Raw genomic sequence first — 20,279 nt, 5'->3', positions numbered from 1 at the left:
TCCAGCCAACATGGGGGTTCGACCCACCGCCCTGAGATCAAGAGTTGCATGCTCTACTGACCGAGCCAGCCAGGTGTCCCTTTTTGTTGTTGGTGTTGCTTCCGTATTTTGAGTATTTAGGATTTCCCCATCCTTTCCGTTCTTCTGAATTCAATGATTAAATCGCATTAAAAGAATTCCAAAATGCCTTTTAAAATATTTCAAGATATTTTCATTAATTAAAAAATAAGTCAGTGAAATCTTGAGATTGTTGTGTCTATATCACTTAAAATTTGTACACTGTGACACTCCCCATTTTTGAGATGACCTTTTCAAACTGGGGAAGCTGACTGACCGCCCAGTATCTTACCAGGTGTTTTCATTATTATTATTATTTTTTTAGCTCATCTGAAAATCTTCAAAAGCAATTCAAGCCGTAGAGCCACTACCACAGGCTCAGTATTGCACTGTGTTAATTTCCAAATATCTGTAAAGTATTAAAATCTAATATGAGTTCTAAAAAGGTTGGCCAGCTGTCGTGTTGATGACTTTAAATCCGTTTTAAAAATAAAAAAAAGTTTAAAAACAAGCACTTGGGGCCAAAAGAGGTCTTCAGAGATACTCCCACGGAATTCCTTCAGTTCGGGAAATTCACACATTCCTCCCGTATCCGAACCGTCGGAACAATTAGGCTTCCGGGACCTCGAGGACGTAGCGAGTCATCCGAGGCCCTCTCCGACGGCCTCGCTCCGCAGGGCGCTCCCCGCAGGGACCGCACCGGAACCGGGCGCTCCCCGGGGCATCCCCGCCGCAGGACGCCGTCGCGGAGCGAGGCCGCCCCGTCCGCGCTCGGACGCGGGCCGCACCTCCCCAGCGCTCCCGCCTCCGCCCGGTTCGCGGCCGCGGGCGGCGTCCGGGGCGGCGGTCGGGGACGGCGTCACCCCGCGGCGGAGCGGGGACTCCGGGCCGCGCGGGGGCGGGGACTCGGGGCCGCGGGGGCGGGACTAGCGCCCGCGGCTGCGCGGCGGCTCCGGGACCGCGGCGGCGGGGGGAGGGGGGGTGCCGCGCGCCGGGCGCCGCGTCTCCGTCGCTAGGGACGCCCGCGGCCGGCGGCGATGGACCGGGACGACGGCGTGAGCGCCGTGGACAACATCGTCACTCAGTTCAGCACCTACGAGGACTTCCTCGACTCGCAGATCACGACCGTGGACCTGTACTACCTGGAGGTAAGGGTCGCGCCCCAGAGCGGACCCCCGCCCCCCCTCCCGCTCCCCCGGCCCCGTTTCCTCCCAGAGCCCCCGCGGCGTGCGGGGGTCGCCCCCTGGCGGTGGACTCCGGCGACGCCAGGCTGCGCCGGTCCCCGACGGCTGCGCCCGCGCCTCCCCGCCCCGCGCGGCCTCCGACGGTGGCGGCCAGCGGCCTCCCCCGGGGGCGGCCAGCGGGAAAGACGCCCGCCGCGGGGGCCTTCGGTTCCGCGTGCGCCCGCTCGTGCCGCCCGGCCCTCTCCGTCCAGGGCCCTGTGAGGAGGGGCTGCGTGCGGACGCCCGCGACACCTTGCGCCGGGCTCGAGCCCCGCCGCGCGGCCGTTTCTCTCCGCGGGGCCCGTCGGGGTCCGAGCGCCGAAGACGAGCCTGGCGGGGCGAGCGGCGTCGCCATTCGGCGGGGCGAGCGGCGTCGCCATTCCGCGGGGCCTCCGCTGCGACGCCGGGCGTCGGGGCCACCGCACACCGCTGGGCGCGGAAGCTTCGGGGCCCCCCGCGCTCGGGCCCGCGTGCGTCCGCTGCGACGTGCGCCCCTGCGGTCGTCTCCCGCCCGTCCGGTCCCCGCCGCCGCGCCTGGACGCAGGCAGGGGCTGGGGCCGGACTCCGCGTCCGCGACGGCGCCTTCTGCCCTCGGCGCGCTGCGTTCTCGGACGCCGAAGAGCCCGCCGAGCCGGACTTCCTTCGAGGCCGCCCGCGCGGCGGGAAAGTGCGCGTCTCCTCGGGACGCGTCTCCGGTGCCACGGCCGGGATTTCCTCAGGGAGCAGCGGGCGGTGCGCGCCCGCCTCGCCGCCCGCCGCCGAGGGGCCGCTTCGGACCGGTCCGTCGGGAATGACCGCGGGCGGCCCTTCCGACGTGGCTTCTGCCGCAAAAACAAGCTTTTTGGTATTTTATACGCTAGTCCGTCGGACGTCGCGAAGGCGTTGCCCCGAAGGCCCCGACGGAGGACCGGCAGGAGCGCGGCGGGACGACGTTGCGTGCGGGGCGCGCGGGCGAGCGGCGGCGGCGACGGGCGGACCGGGGCGACCCGGGAGCGTGAAGCCGCCCGCGCCCGGCGCCGGCGGGGCCGGAGGTGGAGCCTCGCCCGGAGCAAGGGCGCCCGCAACGTCCCGCTGCAGGAATCCGACGCTCACCAGCGCTGGGAAAGGGCTCGTTCGCGGGTCGGCGCGCTCCGGCCGGTGACACGGAGTCACGTCTGCGGGATAAACGTGGAGCCGCGCTGGGGCTGCTGCGTCCCGCACCTCCCCGGGAAGCCATGCGGTCGGAGCCGAGCAGCAGTGAGCCCGGGGTGGGCCTTGTGGGTCGGACACGGAACCTCCGCTTCTTTCGGAAGTGACCCTTGGGGACGTCAGGGGACTCTGCGACCCGAGTTCTGGCGTCGACGCGTTCGCCGCTCCCGGGGCCGCACGGACACGAGGGGACGCGCCCGAATTCCCGTTGAAGCGGGGCTGCGGCCCGGAGAGTATTTGCGCATGCGTGAGCGTCGCCCGGAGAGTATTTGCGCATGCGCGAGCGTCGCCCGGAGAGTATTTGCGCATGCGCGAGCGTCGCCCGGAGCTGGCTTGGACGTGCCCGAAGCACGCTCTGAAGGGTCAGTCTGAGAGGGCGTGTTTTACTGTTTTTCTAAAGATTTGATTTATTTATTTGACAGACACACAGCGCAAGCAGGGGCAGTGGGAGAGGGAGAAGTAGGCTTCCCGCTGAGCAGGGGCCCCGAGGCGGGGCTCGATCTCGGGGCGCGGGATGCCGCCCTGCGCCGCACACTTGGCGACGGAACCGGCGGGGCTCCCGCGACCGCCCGATTCAGCCGGAACAGCCTAGAGTCCTGTGACTTGGGTTCCACTTCTGTATCGCGGTGTAAACAGTTTGAAACTCCCAGTTCCTCGTCTGCGCCGTGTAGCGGTCGGACGAGGTGACCTTCAGGGCCATGCGTGTCAAGTTCTACGAGACGTCTGTAAGTCCGTCCGTCCGTCCGTCCAGGCGTCCGGTCTTCATCCGGGTACCTAGTAAGTAAAGCTTCGGCGGCAGCCGTTGTAGGGTGGCGCCCACACTGCTGGGAACTTCAGATCCGTCCTCGTCCCCTAACTTTACTTTGTGTTTATTTATCTTTTCAAATGTTTACTTCTTGGCGAGAGGGATGGAGAGAGCACAAGCCGGGGAGAAGACTCCGTGCGAGGGAGGAGCCGGACACAGGCTCCGTCGCAGGACCCCAGGGTTATGGCCTGAGCGAAGGCAGAGACTCGACTCACCGAGCCCCAGGGCCCCATCGCCCTGGCTTTGGTTTGGTGCTTACAGTTCAGTCTCGTTTTCTTTATTCAGCAAACATTTTGCAGCGTTTGCAAGTATTTGCTAACTTCCAGTTATTCTTCTGTGACACAGAATATCGTTCCACAGCGGTGAGTTTCCACTGATTCCGGTAGAAGCTAGTGACAAGGCTTCCCATCCGAAGTGACCAGGATGCCTTCGGTGGACGCATTTGCTGGTCTTCACCCCCCATACGTGTGTCCCTCGAAGCTATCCTCTGCGGTCCTGAACCAGGCTCTTCTGGCTTGGGCTTTGTTTCCGCGGGCAGGAAACCAGAGGGCTCGGCGAGAGGAGTTGAGGAGTGGGTTCCTTTCCCCCTCCTACGGGGTGTGGGTTGGGACTGGCAGCTCTCTCTGTTCTGGGGACTGTTTCCTCTCGTCTCCTTTTAGGCCCAGTGGTGTTGACGACCTCCCACTGCTGCAGCCCAGCAGACACTGCATCATCCTGTGTTGGTTTCTGTTAATCTTGCGATATCTTTGTAAGTTGTGCTTTTATTTTTTTAATCATCTCTTTTGAGTGTCGCTTCTATGACCCTGATTTCTATATCATCATTCAACATCTCAGACCACTCTAAGTGTGCAAGTCGTATAGGTATATACTGACTGCAGTGTGCTCATGCGATTAAGACTGGGAAGGAACAGTAGCACATACACTAAAGTAGCAGGAAGGGGCGCAGGAGACAAAAATGAAGACCTGTCCCAGTTAGCTATTTGGTGAGATGGAAAGGGGGAAGGTGGTTAAGGAGACTAAAAGAGGCTCTTCACCGTGTGTCCACTGTGCCTTGCTCATCTTACTGGCTGCTACCTATAAACCAAGAGACATTTCTAACAGCAGTTAGATTTATCTCTGCTAAACCAAATAACAGTATTTGTTCTCAGAGTTAGTGGTACTTTAAACTAATTAAACCCAACTAAACTGATAGAAAACTACTTGAAAATTTTTAGCAGAATTTTTGCACCATGACTTTCCAGATTCTTTCTGGGTGATTCTCCCATGCTGAATAAACACAGTTCCTTCATTCCGGCTGTGGCTCCCACTGGCCACTAGAGAACCAAAAGGCCTATCGAATTGCTTTTCCCAGGTAAAGAATCAAGGGGTGTTTTTAGAATTGTTTTTAAATCTCCCTGACTAATGCGTCCTAGTTGTGGCTAAATTACTTATAGAGATTAGCAGTGTGAAAGTTTTATTTAGAGATTACTGTTCCATCATTTAGAAAATAGAAATAAATCACACAAATTAAATCTTAAAATTAAATTTTGCACACAATCTTAAAATTATTTGGCAGACACTGATTAAGTAAGATTCCAGGAAAAGTCCAGTAGCACAGTTTATCATGATTATACAGTAAGCCACCCAATAACCAACCAGTATTTATTGCATTTTCCCATATTTTTGTAGTATTAATTGGATCAGGTACAGAGTAGATGATGTTTCATATGAAATACCTTACTTCATATATTTCAGAATCAGCTGTACTCTTTTGTTGATTCAATGGGAAAAATAAATTGACCTAAATTAGCTATTCTCTGTAAGAGGAGTCCTACATTTTTCCTTAAGTAGGTCCATAGAGGTGCTTATCTCTAAATAAAAATACCTAATCACATCCTGATGATCAGGGGGTGAAATTGAATCCAGAATGCCACATCCACAGGACTTCTGAAACTTCATAAAACAAATTTTAAATGCTGTGAGCCTAACATCATCCTCAGTATCTCAACTGTGTCTCCAACAATTCCCCTAAAATCTATATTCTTTGTATTTAAAGTCTGTTTCATTCATTTGGTACTTATATTGACTTGAAAAGGAGGAGACAAGTGGAGAAAGGGAAGGTCCCGAGTAGTGTGGAGAATGAGACGAGACGGGGGGCCTATGGCAAAATGCTGGAGAACAACCATTATTTAAGGTGTGGACATGGAGGTGGTGCTCACAAGGACAATGATAAGGGGATTCAGAAAAGTAGGAAGAAATAAGGAGAACGGGATGATCCCAGAAACCAGGAGCACTTAGATAGCAAAACACCCTTGAGCAACATTGACGCAAAGCTAGGTGAGTGTTCTTTCTATGAACCCCGACAGTAAAGCAGATGGGGAGTAATCATCCATAGACATAACATCTAAACAGGTATGGGCATCCACGTGGAAGAAAAGTAAAGATAACAGGGCAACCGTAGGACCCTTAAAGGAGAAATAGCAAGATAGTCAACTTCTTTCTGTTCCCTGGTAGTGGAATGGTCTACTTTGAGAACAGCAGCTGGAAGTGGGAGGGGTTTGGGCCGGTCAGTAGTCGGTGAGTATGGCAAGGTCTGAAGGTGCTACAGCAGTGTAGCCAGTGTGAACTCTTGAAACTATCTTCTGTAGCTGACTTGGGCAGCGTTCCACACTGGAGATGCTGTTGGAAGTGGAATCAACACAATGATGGGGACAGTAGAGACAAGATTTGAAAGAGAAAGACAAAAGCAGGAAAGTAAAAGAAAAAAAAAATTCAGAAAGCAAGTGCCAAATTTTTGAATACCATAGGGAAACAAAAGAAGAGGGAGATTCTGTAAGCCACAGTTTCTTCCACATGTTCAGGAGAACCAAAAGTGAGGTGTGGAAAATCACTGAGGTCAAAGCCCATTCAGAGTTTTAAGAGAAAAGAGTTGGTAAGGAGCCAAATAGCATCCTTATCCTCCCTAACAAAACCGTGACCTTTTTGAGTTCGATCTAAAAGACATTAAGAAATTGATATACACATGAAAGAGTTCAGAGATGATGTGACGGAATTCAGGAAATGATTAGGAAAAAAGGGAAATCTTGATAAATGAAAAGTAACTAGAAGGAACACGAGAATGGATCAGCAGAATAGGTGATATCCTAAAGAAACAGATGTTTAAAAGGAAAATGTTTAGTTAAAAAAATAAGAGATAAAGGATTCAAGCAAAATTGACAATTATTGAAGATAGAACATGGAGCATACAGATAATATGAGTCCCTGAAGAAGTAAATAAGAGCAAGGAAGCAGACTTAACCCTAGAAACTATCATTCAGAATTTTCTTGAAAGAAATAGCAAAAAAGATTCAAAATGACATATGAGAAGAATACACTCTGTACCTGTGAATTTAAACCAAGTATGACCAAGATGTATCTAGTAAAATTATGCGAACTTAATTTTTTTAAAGATTTTATTTATTTATTTATCAGAGAGAGAGAGCTGGAGTGTGAGCATGCTGGAGTACAAGCAGGGGGAGCGGCAGGCAGAGGGAGAATCAGGATCCTCGCTGGGCAGGGGACCCAACTCTGCTGAAGGACTTGATCCCAAAAAAAGTATATGAACTTTAAAGAAAAAGACAAAAAGTCATTTGGACTTCAAGACATAAACAGACATGACTTACAGGTTAAAACAAATGAAATTATCATCAGACTTTTTAATGTTTTAGGCAAGAACAAATTGGGATCACTTATTTAAGATGCTCAAGCGAAGAATAATTGAGCCAAGGATTTTATATCCAGCAAATATGAATTTCAGATGTAAAGGTCACAAATTGTTGTCAATATGTAATAATCCAGTTTTATGATGGGTCCTTCCTCATTAATGTGTTACAGAAAGAACACTAGAAAAAAAAAAAAAAACTAAGGTGGTATCAACGTAGGGATTGGTAACATTGAGCATCCACAGCTGCTAATGTCACAAAGGGAGAAAAGCCAGTATTGGTACATGAAAGAACAAAACACTACTAACCAACTTCTTAACAGTTTAGGTTTGAAGACTTCAAACCTAAATCTGATCTAGTCTCTGTGTGCAGCCGCTAGTTTGCAGGGTACAGAGAAGGCAGAGGAACACACTGAATGGAACTGTAGATGTACAGTCAGCAAGACCAGGTAGTGGGAAACTCTAGATCAAACCTCGTATGTTCTTCTTATATAGGTAGCTGTAAGTTAAGAGAAATTTAGAAAACACATGAAATTTTAAAAGGTAGGGAAGGCTAAACTGGTATCTAGGGTTATATGGTTGGCTGATAAACCTATAGAGAAATGCAGAGAAGTGATTACTATAAAAGTCAGGAGAGCGGCTACTTTCAGGGGGAAAAAAGGGTAGTAGTTAGGAAGGTGTACATGAAGGAGCTCCTGAAATGCTTTCCAGAGTTTTATTTCTTGAATGGTGGTTACAAGAGTGTATGTTATAACAAGGCTAAACTCTGTTCATCACATCTCTTTGGGTTTCTGTATCTGTGTTTTATTTTACAATAAAAAAATTTAAAAAGCTACTGATTGACCAAACAACTGTAAGAGAAATCTTTAATGTTGGATATAATAACCAAAGTGGTAGTTTTGTTGAAAAACCTCAACAACATTTACCAGTAAATAATCAGCTAATTAATCTGTTCTGAGTATTCAGCTTTCTAGGTTTTTGCATTAACAGTGATGGTTGAGCAGAATTTAATTGCTAAAAGATGCACAGAACCCACAATGACGATCCTTACAAATCTAGAATTTATTACAGAAAAGGGACACAATATTAGCAACAACATTACAGTAAAACAGTGCACCATAGCCAAGCAAGCAAGGGGTCAGGGAGGCTAAGTGCAAGTCCATGCTATAAGCAGAATAGAATTATATGTCCTTAAAAAGGAGAATAATAATGCCAAAAACACCTGGTATACCACTGGGTTCTGGTTAAGAAAAAAAAAAAAAGCAGCTGGTCATGGAATCAGCAAAGGGCCATGGACTTGGAACTGCCCATAATGAGCTGAGTTCTTGGGGACCCACCAAGTCCTGAGGTCAGGCAGACCCAGCAACAATGATTAGATGGAGGTGTAGTACATCTGGAACAGAGCAGGACAGGGAACAAAGCGGGTGTGATCCCAGCTTTTCAAGGCTAGTAGACATGCATCTTTTCCTCAGCTTACATACATGGCTATGTGGAGACTTTATTATAACTGGCTACAAGAGGAAGGAAAAGTCCGAGCCTGGTGTGCAAATGAGCCATTTGGTATGTGGGTGGAAATTGAAAATGGACAGTAGCTGCAGTATCGCTTTGACTAGGTCTTTAAAGATTGTGGGAAGACAGAATCTTTCCAGAGGTCATCTACTTTCTGTGACCACAGAAGCGGTTCACAGTTAAACTAGATAAGGACTGCTAGGCAGTGGTAGATGCCAGAAGCAAATGTGCTTGTTCATGTGGAAGTGGTCACAATGCGCCTAGCACAGACGAGGCATACACAACCAGGCAGACAGAAAGACATGGCCAGTTGTGGTCAGCCTGCCTTTTTCATTTACCACCTCTGTGCCGCCACAGTGGGCCCATAGAAGACGGGACTGTGGTGGCAGAGGTGGAGCTCTGCAGGAGCCCCGCAGCTTGTGCTCCCACTTACCAAGGCCAGTCTAGCTACTGTGACCTCTGAATGTCCAACATGTCAACAATCCAGGCCAGCCCTCTGCTGAAGCACCAGTTCTCAAGGTAAACAACCAACTGCTTGGTGGAAGATTGACCATGGCGGACCCCTTCCTTTTCGGAAGGGCGGGCAATTCAATCTGATAGGCATAAGCATATGTGGTATAGTCACATGTCAGCTATCCTGTCCAAGTCCTAATGGAATATTTTCTTTTTTTTCCTTTCAGTTGTACTGAGATGTAACTGACATAGAGCACTATATAAGTTTAAGAGGTAAAATGTAATGATTTATTGGCATGTATTGCGAAATGATTTTTGCAATAAGTTAACACATTATCTCATATAGATATAAGAAAAAAGTGCTTTTTTTCCTTGTGATAAAACTTAACATTTTACTCTCCTAGAAACGTTTAAATATGCCATACAGCAGTATTTATTTTAGTTAAAATGTATAGTATATCTCCAGTACTTAAATTTAACTTATAACTGGAAGTCTGTACCTTCTCACTGCTTTCATTCAATTTTCTCACATCTCTGATCTGGTAACCATATATCTGATTATGAATTTTTTTTGTTTGTTTTGTTTTTAGATTCCACATAGAGGTGATATAGGTGATACCATGAAGTATTTGTCTTCCTCTGACTTATTTTACTTAGTATAATTCCTTCAAGGTCCATGCATGTTATGTGGTCTCCAGTAGCAGGATTTCTTTTGTTTTGTGAGATTAAGAGTCTCTTATGGTTTGTCTCCCTCCTGATCCCATCTTGTTTCATTTTTTCCTTCCCTATCCCCTAAGCCCCCCTCTCAAATTCCTCATATCAGGGAGATCATATGATAATTGTCTTTCTCTCATTGACTTATTTCACTCAGCCTAATACCCTCTAGTTCCATCCACATCATTGCAAATGGCAAGATTTCATTTCTTTTGATAGCTGCATAGTATTCCATTATATATATATATATGTATATATATATATATGCCCACATATATACATACACACACACACACACACACACACACACACATACATATATACCACTTCTTCTTTATCAGTTCATCTGTTGGTGGATATCTAGGTTCTTTCCATAGTTTGGCTATTGTGGGCATTGCTGCTATAAACATTTGGGTGCATGTTCCCTTTTGGATCACTACGTTTGTATCTTTGGGTAAATATCCAGTGGTGTGATTGCTGGGTTGGTCATAGGGTAGCTCTATTTTCAACTTTTTGGGGAACCTCCATGCTGTTTTCCAGAGTGGCTGCACCAGCTTGCATTCCCACAAACTGTAGGATTTCCCTTTCTCCACATCCTTGCCAACATCTGTCATTTCCTGACTTGTTGATTTTAGCCATTCTGACTGGTGTGAGATGGTATCTCATTGTGGTTTTGATTTGTTGTTTCCTGATGCCGAGTGATGTGGAGCACTTTTTCATGTGTCTTTTGTCCATCTGGATGTCTTTGCAGAAATGTCTGTTCATGTCCTCTGCCCATTTCTTGATGGATTATTTGTTCTTTGGGTGTTAAGTTTGACAAGTTCTTCATAGACTTTGGATACTAGTCCTTTATCTGATATGTTATTTATGAATATCTTCTCCCATTCTATCACTTGTCTTTTGGTTTTGTTGACTGTTTCTTTTGCTGTGCAAGAGCTTTTGATCTTGATGAAGTCCCAATGGTTCTTTTTTGCCCTTGCTTCCCTTGCCTTTGGTAGTGTTCCTAGAAAGAAGTTGCTGCATCTGAGGTCGAAGAGATTGCTGCCTGTGTCCTCCTCAAGGATTTTGATGGATTGCTGTCTCACATTGAGGTCTTTCATCCATTTTGAGTCTATTTTTGTGTGTGGTGTAAGGAAATGGTCCAGTTTCATTTTTCTGCATGTGGCTGTCCCAATTTTCCCAACACCATTTGTTGAAGAGATTTGTCTTTTTTCCATTGGTTATTCTTTCCTGCTTTGTCAAAGATTAGTTGACCATAGAGTTGAGGGTCTATTTCTGGGCTCTATTCTGTTCCATTGATCTATGTGTCTGTTTTTGTGCCAGTACCATACTCTCTTGATGATGACAGCTTTGTAATAGAGCTTGAAGTCTGGAATTGTGTTGCCACCAAATTTGGCTTTCTTTTTCAACATTCCTGTGGCTATTTTGGGGTCTTTTGTGGTTCCATATAAATTTTAGATTTGTTCTATTTCTTTGAAGTAAATTGATTGTATTTTGATAGGGATTGCCTTAAATGTGTAGACTGCTTTAGGTAGCATAGACATTTCCACAATATTTGTTTTTCTAATTCATGAGCATGGAATGTTTTTCCATTTCTTTGTGTCTTCCTCAGTTTCTTTCAGGAGTACTTTATAGTTTTCTCAGTACAGATTCTTTGCCTCTTTGGTTAGGTTTATTCCTGGGTATCTTATGATTTTGGGTGAAATTGTAAATGTGATCGACGCCTTAATTTCTCATTCTTCGGTCTTGGTGTTGGTGTATAAAAATGCAACTGATTTCTGTGCTTTTATATCCTGATACCTTACTGAATTCCTGTACAAGTTCTAGCAGTTTTGGACTGGAGTCTTTTGGGTTTTCCACATATAATATCATATCATCTGCAAAGAGTGAGCATTTAGATTCTTTGCTCATTCGGATACCTTTAATTTCTTTTTGATGTCTGATTGCTGAGGCTGTAACTTCTAGTACTATGTTGAATAGCAGTGGTGATAGGCATCCCTGCCATGTTCCTGATCTTGGTGGAAAAGCTCTCAGTTTTTACTCATTGATGAAGATATTCACTGTGGATTTTTCATAGATGACTTTGATGATATTGAGGAATGTACCCTCTATCCCTGCGCTTTGAAGAGTTTTGATCAAGAAAAGATGCTGTACTTTGCCAAATGCTTTTTCAGCATCTATTGGGAGTATCATATGGTTCTTGTTCTTTCTTTTATTAATGTATTGTATCACATTGATTGATTTGCTGATGTTGAACCAGCCTTGCAGCCCAGGAATAAATCCCACTTGGTCCTGGTGAATAATTCTTTTAATGTACTGTTGGATACTGTTGGCTAGTATTATTGTGAGAAATTTTGCATCTGTGTTCATCAAGGATATTGGTCTGTAATTCTCTTTTTTTGATGGGGTCTTTGCCTGGTTTTAGGATCAAGGCAATGCTGACTTCATAAAAAGAGTTTGACAGTTTTCCTTCCATTTATATTTTTTGGAGCAGTTTCAGGAGAATGGGTATTAATTCTTCTTTAAATGTTTGGTAGAATTCCCCTGGGAAGCCGTCTGGCCCTGGGCTCTTGTTTGTTGGGAGATTTTTGATGACTGCTTCAATCTCCCTACTGGTTATAGGTCTGTCCAGGTTTTCTATTTCTTCCTGGTTCAGTTGTGGTAGTTTATATGTTTCTAGGAATGCATTTATTTCTTCCAGATTGTTAAATTTGTTGGCGTAGAGTTGCTCATAATATGTTCTTATAATCGTTTTATTTCTTTGGTGTTGGCTGTGATCTCTTCTCTATCATTTATGATTTTATTTATTTGGGTCCCTTCTCTTTTCTTTTTGATAAGTCTGGCCAGGTGTTTATCAATCATTAATTCTTCAAAGAACCAGCTCCTAGTTTCGTTGATTTGTTCTCTTGTTTTTTTGGTTTCTATTTCATTGGTTTCTGCTCTGATCTTTATGATTTCTCTTCTCCTGCTGGGTTTAGGCTTTCTTTGCTGTTCTTCTCCAGCTCCTTTAGGTGTAGGGTTAGGTCATGTACTTGAGATCTTTCTTGTTTCTTGAAAAAGGCTTTTATTACTACGAATTTTCTGCTCAGAACCGCCTTTGCTGTGTTCCACAGATTTTGAACAGTTGTGTTTTCATTATCATTTGTTTCCATGAATTTTTTCAATTCTTCTTTAATTTCCTGGTTGACCCATTCTTTGTTTAGTAGGATGCTCTTTAGCCTCCATGTATTTGAGTTCTTTCTCACTTTCCTCTTATGATTGAGTTCTAGCTTCAGAGCATTGTGGTCTGAAAATACACAGGGAATGATCCCAATCTTTTGGTATTGGTTGAGACCTGACTTATGACCCAGGATGTGATCTATTCTGGAGAATGTTCCATGTACACTAGAGAAGAATGTGTATTCTATTGCTTTGGGATGGAATGTTCTGAATATATCTGTGATGTCAATCTGTTCCAGTGTGTCCTTTATGGTCTTTATTCCTTGTTGATATTTTGCTTGGATGATCTGTCCCCATTTCAGTGAGAGGGGTGTTAAAGTCCCTTACTATTACTGTATTACTGTCAATGTGTTTCTTTGATTTTGTCATTAATTGGTTTATATAGTTGACTGCTTCCATGTTAGGGGCATAGATATTTAAAATTGTTAGATCTTCTTGTTGTACAGACCCTTTGAATAAGATATAGCTTCCTTCCTCATTTCTTTTTATAGTTTTTGGCTTAAAATCTAATTGATCTGATATAAGGATCGCCACCCCAGCTTTCTTCTGATGCCCATTAGTATGGTAAATTGTTTTTCACCCCCTCACTTTATTTATTTATTTTTAAAAAGATTTATTTATTTTCTAAAGATTTTTTTTTCATTTTTTTAAACTTATTTTCAGCGTAACAGTATTCATTGTTTTTGCACCACACCCAGTGCTCCATTCAATCTGTGTCCTCTCTAATACCCACCACCTTGTTCCCCCAACCTCCCAGCCCTCGCCCCTTCAAACCCCTCATATTGTTTTTCAGAGTCCATAGTCTCTCATGGTTCATCTCCCCTTCCAATTTCCCTCAACTCCCTTCTCCTCTCCAACTCCCCTTGTCCTCCATGCTATTTGTTATGCTTCACAAATAAGTGAAACCATATGATAATTGATTCTCTCTGCTTGACAATTATTTCACTCTTCCAGTGTGAAGAGTCTTCAGTCCCGTCCATGTTGCTACAAAAGTTGGGTATTCATCCTTTCTGATGGAGGCATCATACTCCATAGTGTATATGGACCACATCTTTTTTATCCATTCGTCTGTTGAAGGGCATCTTGGTTCTTTCCACAGTTTGGCGACTGTGGCCATTGCTGCTATAAACATTGGGGTACAGATGGCTCTTCTTTTCACTCCATCTGTATCTTTGGGGTAAATACCCAGTAGTGCAATTGCAGGGTTCTAGGGAAGCTCTATTTTTAATTTCTTGAGGAATCTCCACACTGTTCTCCAAAGTGGCTGCACCAACTTGCATTCCCACCAACAGTGTAAGAGGGTTCTCCTTTCTCCACATCTCCTCCAACACACGTTGTTTTCTATCTTCCTAATTTTGGCCATTCTAACTGGTGTAAGGTGGTGTCTCAGTGTGGTTTTAATTTGAATCTCCCTGATGGCTAGTGATGATGAACATTGTTTCATGTGTCTGTTAGCCATTTGTATGTCTTTATTGAAATAAAATGTATCCAAATTGGCAATGAATAAGTCAAACTCTCTCTTCGCAGATGACATGATTCTTTATATGGAAAACCCAAAAGAGTCCATCCCCAAACTACTAGAACTCATACAGCAATTCAGTAACGTGGCAGGATACAAAGTCAATGTACAGAAATCAGTGGCTTTCTTATACACTAACAATGAAAATACAGAAAGGGAAATTAGAGAATTGATTCCATTTACTATAGCACCAAGAACCATAAGATACCTGGGAATAAACCTAACCAAAGAGGGAAAGGATCTGTACTCGAGGAACTACAGAACACTCATGAAAGAAATTGAAGAAGGCACAAAAAGATGGAAGACCATTCCATGCTCTTGGATTGGAAGAATAAACATTGTTAAAATTTCTATACTGCCTAGAGCAATCTATACTTTTAATGCCATTCTGATAAAAATTCCACCGATATTTTTCAAAGAGCTGGAGCAAATAATGCAAAAATTTGCATGGAATCAGAAGAGACCCTGAATCGCTAAGGAAATGTTGAAAAACAAAAATAAATGGGGGGCATCATGTTACCTGATTTCAAGCTTTACTACAAAGCTGTGATCACCCCCTCACTTTAAATCTGGAGGGGTCTTCATGTCTAAAATGAGTTTCTTACAGACAGCATATTGATGGGTTTTGTTTTTTTGTCCATTCTGATACCCTGTGTGTTTTGATTGGGGGCATTTAGCCCATTTACATTCAGGGTAACTATTGGAAGATATGAATTTAGTGCCCTTGTATTACCTATAAGGTGACTGTTAGTGTATATTGTTTCTTTTCCTTTCTGGTCTCCTTTTATGCTCTCTCTTTTATTTATTTATTTGACAGACAGACAGGCATAGAGGCAGGCAAAGAGAGAGAGGAGGAAGCAGCCTCCCCACCAAGCAGAGAGCCCAATGCAGGGCTTAATCCCAGGACCCTGGGATCATGACCTGAGCCGAAGGCAGAGGCTTTAACCCATTGAGCTACCCAGGTTTCCCATTATGCTCTCTCTTTGCTTGGAGGACCCCTTTCAATATTTCCTATAGGACTGGTTTGGTGTTTGCAAATTCTTTTGTTTTGTTTGTTTGTCCTGGAAGATTTTTATCTCTCCTATTTTTAATGGTAGCCTAGCTGGGTATATATTCTTGGCTGCATATTTTTCTCATTTAGTGCTCTGAATATATCATGCCAGTCCTTTCTGGCCTGCCAGGTCTCTGTGGATATGTTTGCTGCCAATCTAATATTTCTACCATTATATGTTACAGACTTCTTGTCCCAAGCTGCTTTCAGGATTTTCTTTTTGTCCCTAAGACTAGTAAGTTTTACTATTAGATGATGGGGTATGGACCTATTTTTATTGATATTGAGGGGGGTTCTCTCTGCCTCCTGGGTTTTGATGCTTGTTCCCTTTGCCATATTAGCAAAATTCTCTATTATAATTTGCTCAAATATACCTTCTGTCCCCCCCCCTTTTTTTTTCTGGAATCCCAGTTATTCTAATATTATTTTATCTTATGGTATCGCTTATCTCTTGAATTCTCCCTTCATGGTCTAGTAGTTTTTTTTCTCTTTTGCTTAGCTTCTTTATTCCCCATCATTTGGTCTTCTCTATCACTAATTCTCTCTTCTGCCTCATTTATCCTAGCAGTAACAGCCTCCATTCTTGATTGTACCTCATTAATAGTTATTTTGATTTCAGCTTGGTTAGATTTTAGTTCTTTTATTTCTTCAGAAAGGGATTTTATTTCTTCAGAAAGTGTTTCTCTAAAATTCTCCATGCCTTTTTCAAGCCCAGCTAGCACCTTGAGAATTGTCATTCTGAACTGTAGATGTGACACATTACCAATGTCTGTATTAATTAGGACCCTAGCTGTTGGTACTGCCTCTTGTTCTTTTTTTTTTTTTTGTGGTTTTTCTGCCTTGTCATCTTATCCAGATAAGAATATATGAATGAGAGAATAAAATACTAAAAGGGTGGCAAAGACCTCAGAAAAGTGTATGCTAACCAAATCAGGAGAGACCCCAAAATGGGGGGAGAAGGAAGGGATAAAAAGAAATTTAAAAAATGCACACACACACACACACACACACACACACACACGTATATTAGGTTGCTGAATAGAACAGAGCCACCCACTTGATTTTGGGTGTATTTTGGTCTCTTAGAAAAAACCACCTCCCAAAATTTTAAAGAAAGAAAAACATATATACAAAAATAAGGGTAAACACGATGAAGGGATGGAATATGACTGTAAAGATAACAACTAAAAAGAATTCTAAAAAAGGAATTGACAAGTTGGCTGGAAAAAGAAAGAAGGGAGAAAAAGGGGGGAGAGAATGTGCTCAGGCTGGAGACAAGAACAAATCCCTGTGCTAGATTTAGGGTATATTTTGATCTATAAGATGAAATTGTATCCCAAAATTTTTTAGGAAAAAAAAAAAACCTTATATGTATACAAAAAATAAGGTTAAATATAATGAAGGATAAAATTTGACTATAATAATTGAAGGTTTAAGAAGATGTTTTTAAAGAAAGGTATTATTAAGATAAGCTAGTTAAAAAATGTTAAAAGAGGAAAGAGGAAAAGTTAAAAAATTAAAATAAGAAAAATATAAAATAAAAAAAATTCATTTAATTTTGCCAGACTAAAGCATCATGAGGAGAAAGCCATGAATTCCATGCATTGCTTTCCCCTAGCTCTGGAGTTACGCTGTTCTTGATCTGTGAGCTTGGTCTTGGCTGGATGTTCTTGTTGATCTTCTGGGGGAGGGGCCTGTGGTAGTGATTCTCAAATGTCTTTGCCCGAGGCAGAATTGCACCGCCCTTGCCAGGCGCCAGGCTAAGAAATCTGCTCGACTTTGCTCTCAGGAGTTTTTATTCCCTGAATGCTTTCCATAGAGCTCTGGAGGACGGGAATGAAAATGGTGGCCTCCCAATCTCCAGTCCGGAGGAGCCAGGGGCTTGGGGCCCCACTGCTCAGTGCACTGTCAGAGAAAAGGGGTCAGTCACTCCCGTTTCCCTGGTCTCTGGCCGTGCTCTGGGCTATCCCAGCCTGTGAATGAGTATTTCTGTCTCTGGTGCACACCCCCATTTGGAGTCTCCAAACCCAGAAGATTCCTGCCTCCAGAGAAGGAAGGTGAGTCTCCCTGGATTTGCCACCTGTGGGGTCCCTGCTCAAAAAGCAGTAGTCTGGCTGTGCTGTGGATCATGGTTTAAAGTAACCCCAAGCTGAGAACTCACTCGTTGGCTCTGTCTTTGTAGTTGGCTTCCCTACTCCGATACCTGGGAGCTCTACCACACTCAGACACCCCTGATCTTTCAGTGACTCCAGGGGACCTGAGACCACACTGTCCCCACAAGGGCTCCATCCATGCTTAGCCTCTGGAGCAATATCCCTCAGTGGAGCAGACTTCTAAAAGTTCTCATTTTATGCTCCACTGCTCCACCACTTGCTAGGACCCGGCCCCTTCCCCTGTAATCTATCTTCCTGTTGCTTTGTATTCACTTCTCAACACGTCCTGCCTTCCAGAAAGTGGTCAGTTTTCTGCTCCTAGAATTGCTGCTCTTCTTCTCTTCGATCTCCCATTGAGTTTGTAGGTGTTCGGAATGGTTTGATAACTATCTAGCTGAACTCCTGTGACCTGATTTCAGTCTGCTACTCCTCCACCATCTTGCCTCTATCCTATTTTTCATTTTTTGAGGAACCTCTACACTGTTTTCCATAGTGACTGTACCAGTTTGTATTCCCACTAACAATGCATAAGTGTTCCCCTTTCTGCACAATCCTACCAGTGTTTGTTATCTATTGTCATTGTGATGATAATCATTCTAACAGGTGTGAAGTGATATCTCATTATGGTTTTGATTTGTATTTCGCTGATGATGAGTGGTATTGAGCATCTTTTCACGTACCTGTTGGCCATTTCAATATCTTCTTTGAAAAAAAAGACTTTTCAGGTCTTTTGCCCATTTTTGAATTGTATTATTTGTTTTTCTGTTATTGACTTGTATGAATTCTTTGTGTATTCTGGGCATTAGCCTCTTATCAGATACATGAATTGTAAGTACTTTGTCTCATTCCATAGCTTGCCTTTTCATTTTGTGGATTATTCTTTCACTGTGTAGAAGCTTTTCCTTTGGTGTAGTATCTTTTACTTATTTTTTATTTTGTATTTATGTTCTTTATGCTTTAGTTACCATATCCCAAAAAATTGTTGCTGAGACTTACATCAAGGAGATTTTTCCCTATGTTTTCCACTAGGAATTTAATGGTTTCTAGTCTTACATTTAAGTCTTAAATTCTTTTTGAGTTAATTTTTGAGTGGTTTAAGATATGGGTCTAATTTCATTCTTTTACATGTGAATATCCAACTTCCAGTGCCAATTATTGAAGAGATGATCTTTTTGCCATTGAGCATTCTTGGCTCCTTTGTCAAATACTAGTTTACCATATTCACATGGTTTTATTTCCAGTCTCTCAATACAATTCTATTCATCTGTGTGCCTGTTCTTGTGCAAGTACCATTCTTTTTTGATTGCTATACCTTTATAGTATAGCTTGAAATAATACAGCTTCCCACTTTGTTGTTCTTTATCAGGGTTGTATTGGCTCTCCTGGGGTCTTTTGTGGTTCCATATACATTTTAGCACTTTTTTCCTACTTTCAAAGAAAAGTGTTATTGGAATCTTGATAGGGATTACATTGAATCTATCAATGGGGGCTTATGGAATATTTGTTCCACAGGCACAGGGTTCTATATAACATCATGTCAGACCAGGGACCTATTTTAAAACAAAGGAGCAGTGGGAGTAAAACTATCTATGTGATTCTTTTTCTTGTAATATATTCTGAAACATTCAGAGCTGCCAGCAGATATATCTTTGGGATGGGTTCCTAATAGCACAACTGAAGTGCCACTTTGTAGATGATCGTTTAAGAGAATTGGGATGCCATTCTCTACAATCAGTGTACACTGTGAATTAAAGACCTTTGCATTTAGGTTTGTTTCCTTGGTCTGGGAACTAAGAGGTTGAAGCATCTTACCATCTTTCTCAATGACCAACTCAGGAAATTTGTGCTTTCTTACTTTACTATGGGCTCTGCAGGGTTCATTGTCCTCGTAGTGTTACTGGATAGAGAACCAGTTCTAAATTCCGGTTTAGCTGCTCACCACGAGAAAACAATAGTTCAGAGAAGTGATGGTGGGAAAGGAAATTTCTTTATAGAAATTTAGGAAGCCAACAACTTAGGAAGATGGTGGACAAATGTCTCAAAGGCCATCTTCATCTTTCTGGCAAAGCCAAAGGGCTTTAATGGGGAAGATATGGGAAAAGGGAGGGGGGCTGTGTGCAGGAGAAGCAGGTGCTCAGGTGGTTGGTTGTATGCCACCATGACCCTGAACAGACTTGCTGGGATCCATGGGCATTATTTTTAAATGTAGCCAGGCCTTATTTTCTGGGAAAGTTTGGTCCTTCACTCCTCAAGGCCAGTGGTCTGCAAATCTTGAGGAACATGTTAGTTCTGCTACAAATCAGAGGTTTTAGGTCAGCAAGCAAGAGGTACCCTGAAGCAAGTTAACCCTTATTACCGGTTGGAGTGCTGTTACAGTTCAAAATGGAGAAACACTCCCATCAGGTGACTCGATGAGAGTCCCATTGAATTATAAGTTACAGCTCTTCCCTGGAATCTTTAGGCTACTCGTCTAGGAATCTGGAGGTGAGAAGACAGTCACTATCTTGGCAAAAGTAATTGGCCCTGACTGTCAGGAAAGTTAGGGCTGTTACACAATCAATAATGATTCTGGTGATTCACTTGGATGCCTCTTGTTGTGGTAAATGGACAAGGGTGGCAACCAGGGCTTGGAAGGGGAATGGTGACTGGGGTTCAGACCCCTCAGGAATGAGGTGTGGTTCACAACACTGGTGATCTATTAACACTCAG

The 20,279-nt window shown here is 43.9% G+C and overlaps 1 protein-coding gene across 2 annotated transcripts in view; it reads left to right on the top strand.

Moving 5' to 3' along the window:
- Positions 1 to 1,032: 1,032 nt before the first annotated feature.
- Positions 1,033 to 20,279, top strand: part of CFAP299 (cilia and flagella associated protein 299) — a 598,310-nt gene continuing 579,063 nt past the window's right edge. For both annotated transcript variants that reach the window (XM_082726526.1, XM_082726527.1), the window contains exon 1: positions 1,033 to 1,205. In XM_082726526.1, coding sequence (XP_082582652.1) covers positions 1,095 to 1,205 — 111 coding nt within the window. In that variant the 5' untranslated portion in view covers positions 1,033 to 1,094. The remainder of the gene's footprint in view (positions 1,206 to 20,279) is intronic.

The sequence above is a fragment of the Mustela nivalis genome (genome assembly GCF_964662115.1).
Source record: "Mustela nivalis genome assembly, chromosome: 4".
In the NCBI taxonomy this organism is placed as follows: Eukaryota; Metazoa; Chordata; class Mammalia; order Carnivora; family Mustelidae; genus Mustela; species Mustela nivalis.
This window is presented reverse-complemented; position numbering and strand designations above follow the sequence as displayed.